The 6194-nt window shown below is 47.3% G+C and overlaps 1 protein-coding gene across 1 annotated transcript in view; it reads right to left on the reverse strand.

Moving 5' to 3' along the window:
- Positions 1-5945, reverse strand: part of LOC104531206 (rho GTPase-activating protein 32) — a gene marked incomplete at both ends in the record, with an annotated part of 8737 nt that extends 2792 nt beyond the window's left edge. The window contains 5 exon segments of the mRNA XM_029086989.1: positions 1-688; positions 1283-1357; positions 2567-2712; positions 3442-3643; positions 5800-5945. The exon segment at positions 1-688 is cut by the window's left edge and continues 158 nt beyond it. Of these exon segments, the coding sequence (XP_028942822.1) occupies positions 1-688; positions 1283-1357; positions 2567-2712; positions 3442-3643; positions 5800-5945 (1257 nt within the window).
- Between the last annotated feature and the right edge of the window lie 249 nt (positions 5946-6194).

The following is a 6194-nucleotide window of genomic DNA, read 5'->3' on the forward strand; positions in this document are numbered from 1 at the left end:
GACATCTGGGTTGGGGACCTGTTTGTCATTTCAGTGATGCCTTTGCTCCAGCTGGCAGCAGAGCAGTTTCTGGATGTGATGGGCACTCCTCCGATGGCTTCCGACAGGCGGCTGGGCAGTGCGAAGGAGATGGGTTCTGGTGTGGTCAGCGGCGGAGATTTGATGGGCTTTCTCCCCATCTTGGGTGAGAAGGCGTGGGGTTTGCAGGGCTTCTCTTCAGTTGGGCTCAGGTCCAGAGTAAAGAAGGGACTCATCTTCTCTTGGAAAGGGGAGACTGGCTCAGAGCTCGTGGCACTGCCTGGTGTCTGGGACTGGCTGCCTGATTCTAAATCCTTCTTTAGTAGGCTTGGCTTCTCCTTATTTAAGCCAACTGACTCCAGCAGGGAGGTGCTGCTGTCCAGGCACTCGGACTCTGCTTGGGGCGGGCTGCACTGAAAAGACATGGGGTCAAAATCCAGGCTGGCGACTCCAATATCCGGTGGGCTCAGGTCAACATCTTCGGCAGATCGAGGAGAAATCAGGGCAGGAACGTGGATGAGCCCCTCATCCCCATCGCTGTCATTGTCGTGGGGAAGGTTGTCATAAGAGTTGCAGCGATTCATGTTTCCCAGGAGCTCTCCGTTGAAGGAAGCGGACAATGCGTCACTGCTGGACCTGGGTCTCCTGGGCCGGAACAGTTTTGATTCCCCTAGGAATGAGGAGATAGATAGGGGTCAGGGTCAGAATCTTACTGTGCAGGAGGCAAGGGCTGGGTGGTGTTTGTAAGGCAGCATGCAAGGTGCTGCTCACCCCAGAAACTCTAAACACAAAAGTATCAGAGTTAGCAAGGAACCGTTTATTACGTTTGCTCAAGCTCTTGTCAACAGCAGTTGTCAGGTCTGATTTGGGCTGAAACTAAGCTGTGTGCCAAAGCAAAACTCGTTTAACTGTGCTGTAGATCTAGGCCTCCTCAGAAAGCTCTTCCCTTCCTGATGCTGTCTTTTTCCACCTTAGGATAGAACGGGAAGGTGGTAAGGAATGAATGTAAGTGGTGCCGGCTATAAAAAAGCAAGAGGTTTGGGTTTTTTTTACCTTCAAAGGACAACAAAGGCATGAAGAGCATTTCTCTGTGATACCCATCTGTGTTGGGCAGCTGTAAGCTGCTTCATTAATTAGCAAGTCCAGCTTTTACTGGAGGGGGGTGGAAAAAAATCTGTCCTGTGGAATATCTGCAGTCAGTGATGTCAAACTGCCCCTTTTCAATCCACACACATTAAAAGCGCAGGTACGATTTTTGTCTCACCATCAACAGCGTGCAGAGAGGTCAGCGATTCTTCACTTTTAGCCGAGCGAAGGGTCCCGCTGTCTCCTCGTCCACCTAGGGAAATGCAACAGATAGTGAAAAGCTGAATTAATAAAAGTGATTTATACTTGGCTACATAACGGTGGCAGGAAAAACACAAACGGGTTTCCAGCACCAGTACCGCTGTCCTGAGAGTAACAGTTGTGCTTTTTTGTTCTGGGGTTGGGTTTTTTGGGTTCTGTTTCTACTCCACAGCCCCGAAAAAAAACCCCTTTACCCTGGTTCCATGGTTGCTTTGCTGTCTAAGATACAGTCCTGTTCCGTGGGGGAGACTGGCCTGCAGAGATCACTTTCAGCCCGTGATTCTGTATCACTGGGCAAGAGGCAATTACAAGAGCGAATCCATTTTTGATACTCATTTTATAGACTGGGGAGAAGTAACCTCCCAAAATGGTAACTGCTGCAGGTGACAGGTTGGGAAACAACTCCCCACATCATCCTGCTACAAACTCTGTCTGGATATACCCGTGATAACTGGTTGGCTCTGCCAGCAAACAAAACCCTTTAAAAATGGGGAAGAAAGTAACATTTGCACAAGTTGTTTGATGAGCACTAAACAAGTACGACTGCAGTGCTCGAAGGAGACAGTCTTGAAGGGCATTCGTTTAATGTGTTTATTGCTCTGAAGACTCAGGGTTAGAATTTGAAAATGGCACCAGGGAGAAGACGGGATAAAAGTCCTCACTGGCCCATATTTAGGGATTTGTGGTGTGTTTTACTGCAAAAACTTATTGTTGCTAATTTTAAGTTTGGAAAGAGACAGTAAACTACATATGGGAAGGGCTGAGAATTCAGGCTACGCACACTGGCTGTGGCTACGAAAGGTTGCTGGGTGCTTTCTCTAGTCACACTGGTCCAGCTTTCGGGGTGAATGTGTTTGTAGGGAACTGCCGTTACCTACTTTAATTGTGTGCCTTCTGAGAGCAGCAGAGGGAGCCAGAACTGTGTTCTTATTGCATTTCTTAATTCAAAAGGAATTACTCTGAGACTTATTACAGCAGTGCCTGCACACTGCCTTTCAAAAGCTACCCTGTGCCAGGCTTGAGAGGTGTGTGCTCTAGCAGGTCTGGCTCCAGCTAATGCCAGCTCCACTGAGGAGAGGCAGCAGCTATCGGAAGGTGCTATGCGTGGCTTCAACGCTAGAAGGAGATAAAAGCACACTGTAAAATGAATTCTGCTTCGGTGAAAGCCCCGGTTGTTTGGGAGCTGGGTTTGCACCCTTACCTGCCAGGGCTATGGCTTTCATTTCCGAGGGCTCGCTGGGATTGCGCTGCAGTTTGCGTTTGGACACGGAGGATGATTTTCCCAGGTTGAAGAAGGAACGCCAACTGCCAACTGGTGATTTCTTCATCTTGCTGGGTGGTCTTTTTCTAGAGAGAGAGAACAGAGCAAACTGTTGGAGGAGGAAGCTGCTCTTGGTTCCTGCTACTGGGTGGTTGTTACTAGCACGATCTGGTTTCTGCTGAAACAAAGCTTAGAAATTTGGTCGCTTTTAAATAGCTGAAGAAGTTTTCATTCTTATAGCTGAGCTCCCAAGTCTTGCTGGGTAAATTCCACCAAACTGTGCGAGGCAGGTGCAGCACTTGTACAGTACAGCAGCTCAGGGATGGCTTTTATTTAGCTGGCAGATGAGGAACTGTGAAGCCATAAAAAGTATTCAAACGCATCTCACTCATGCTGTAAAATCACATTCGCCTCCTCCCACTGCCATATTTAATTTCTAGTGTCATCAAGTCTGTCCAACTGCTTCACTTTCAGGGGAACTTGGATTTGTTACAGGCACTTAGTCCTGAAATCTGGAAAACCCCCATGTTTCCAGGTGTTTGCCCTGTTGATGTTTCTGTGCACGTGACTAGTGTATGCACTGTATACAACATGGCCTTGGACACTGAGTGATAACCCCGTTAAAAGGAGGGAGTGGTGCAGAAGCTGGTGGATTTGGTTTAGCCACGTAATTGATGTGAGCTGAATCCTCACAGCATCCAGAGCAGGTGGAAAACTGGCTACAATAATTTACGTACAACTCGTGCAGTCAGTTTTTGCTGTAATCAAAACAAAACCGAGTTGTGACACATGCTGGGAAGGAAACTTGTCTTTACCGTTCCGATGGAAAGTCGATAACTGTGTGGAATTTCCCCTGTAAAGCGGCAGGGCCTTCTCCCACCTCTATATATTTGCTGTCTGCCACGATGGGAGAGTTGATCTGGGCTTGTGTCCGTGCCTGCGCCTCCTCCAGCGTGAGCAGCTTTGTGGAAGGAGAGGACACCAACAGGGACTTGGGGCGTGACAGAGAACTGTGCCCTGTAAGGGAACACCACAGGCAACAGGGAATCAGAAAACAGCGGTGCAGAGATCAAAGCGCCGGGTCTGTGTGTTTCTACTTCTTTGTTATTCCAGGTGCTGACAGATGTGGTCAAAAATAACAGTTTTGTCAGAGGTATGTTTATGACAAAAAAAAATTCTTGTAATTGAGAGCAGCTTAGTTTATTTAAATTAAAAAAAAGGGCAGGTAGGCTAGAAACCTTCACTGACATCCCTAACCTTCACCTGGATGAGGAAGTCTGTAAAGAAAGTGATGGTTTTTCTTTTTATAAAGCTTGTTTTCAGTCACTCCCAGGTTCCACCTCTTGGTGCAACAGGAAATGCCATGTGTGACTGAGGCTGCTACAAACCAATGTGCAGATGGACACAGTGATACAGACTCAGCTGTGTGTCTTGCCCTTGGCCTTTTTGCAGCTTGTGCTTGTTTTTGGAGATGAACATGTGCATTTTTGTAGAAGTAGCTGATGTTGCCTCCTGCTGCTGGGATCTGTCAAGTCAGCTTGTGGTGGAGGAGCTGCTGTAAGAGCAGCTGTCTTTTGTTTGCCATTGCCTAGGATTTGTGCAAGTATTTATCTCGTTATTCTTATGTGAATTAAGGGGTGTGGGGTGAAGGTGAAGGAGGGGGAAGGTCATCATGTTTAACATCCTGGTTGATTCCACTCCTTCTAGTACCTGTTCAGCACCACAGCTCTTGTGTAAAGTGTGCACAATCCAGTGTGTGTGTGTCAGCTCTAAGTGCTGTCCCAGGTGAAGTCTGGGTTGAAGCTCTCTCTGCAATAGCCTCACCTGGAATGGCTTATTCCCACGCTTGGGAATACCGCTTCCACCTCTTACGGGCTGCTAGAGACAAGAAGCCACAGTGCTCAAAATCCAGCCCTGAAGAGGATGCTGCCTTGCTGGAGCACAATCCTCCTGCACTTTAGCTGATGTGAAACAGCCTGACCCTTCTCCCTGCCAGTTTTGTGTCAGAGCACACTGAATTCAAATGACCAAGTCATTAAACAATTAGCTGCATTTACATGGCCTGTTCTAAGCCTGGATAATCATTTGGCTCGGACTCTTAGCGTGCTTATCTTCCCCTGGCAGAGCTCAGCCTGCTGTGGGCTATTGCTGTTCAGCCAAGCTAACCTCTGGCTCCTATTGACTTAAAATTGCCTTCAAGGAGGAACAAAAGCTGGACTTAGAGCAACTCCGCTCTCCTAAGTAGAAGTAGAGCTTGTTTAAAAGTGGGGAGCACCAAATCTGCTGGAAAAGCAGCTCACTGTACTCCAGAGGGGCTGTGAGTGCGCACCTTGTAGGAAGGGCGGGTTATCAGAGCAGATGGTACACGCTTAATGCTGCTTAGGAGCACTAAGAGCTTGTGGTACGTGTGTTTGGTGATCTAACGGACAGAGTAAACCTTCTTCCTGGTGCAACTCTGCTTGCTTTCAAGGGAACAGGTGTACTTGTGGCCTTAGAAGTTACTCAAGGGAAGTTGTAGGTTCAGAGGCTGAATGATGTTTCAGGTGCTCCAGGGTTGTGCACAAATGTGTTGCAGTTCATTCCTCATCCTAGAGTCAGAGATAAGCAACACAAGTGGAGAAGTGGGTGACAAGTGAAGGGCCAATGCAGACTGAGCCATGTGACTGGACAGCCCTGCTGATTAACCCACAGGCAGAGGAAAGAACCAGCATAACATGCCAAAATATTCTGTTAAGAGCAAGACTCAGTATCTTGGTGTCAACAACACAGAGAGCTTTCTTTAAATCAGTTAATTTCTGTTTTTGTTCTAAGGTGCTGCTGAGGGTAGACAGATGATGTGTTGTGTTGTGTTGTGCTGCAAGACAGCTCAAATGGATAAGTGTGCAGGAGCATCTGTGAAGATTCCTTACAATTTCTCAGTGCTAGGACACAGAAGTGGCAGCCAAACACTAAGATGTGCACTTCTGTAGAGCATCCTTGGCTTCCACGAAAGGTACTGACAGCAATTGCTAAAACCAGGCTATATTTGTCAGGTTCTAACATCATAACCCTGGAAATGTGTCCTCTCAGTGATAGTAAAAACACATTTTAAGTGTCCCAGGCGTGGCTCAGACACCCATTAAGTGTCTGCTACCTTTTTTGATCAAGGTACAGCTGGTGGAGGAAGAACACACCTGCTCCATCTCGTATGACTGAGCTGAGTTTGGAACTGAAGAGGACGTCCACGTGGTTCAAGATGAATTCCACAACTACTGACTGGATTCGCACCTCCATGAAGGCGGCTGTTCCGCTGAAGCAGGCCGACTCTATCTGCTTGGATCTGAAGGAAAAGCAGATTAAATAAATGAAAAGCCAGAAGAACACGGGAAGACGCGCTCCTTTCAGGTAAGGCTTCGGCATGCACCGAGCTGTCGTGCCTGGTTGCTCAGGCAGGCAAGACTTTAGGGGCAATTAAGAGATTAAATCTCATCAAAGCATGACACAAATGATCATACTGACTGTAGTGACTTATATCCAGATTGGATATAAATATATATATATATATAAAAAAATAAATAGGCATTGGGTA

Source organism: Antrostomus carolinensis, unplaced genomic scaffold (genome assembly GCF_000700745.2).
Source record: "Antrostomus carolinensis isolate BGI_N321 unplaced genomic scaffold, ASM70074v2 scaffold40509, whole genome shotgun sequence".
Classification (NCBI taxonomy): Eukaryota; Metazoa; Chordata; class Aves; order Caprimulgiformes; family Caprimulgidae; genus Antrostomus; species Antrostomus carolinensis.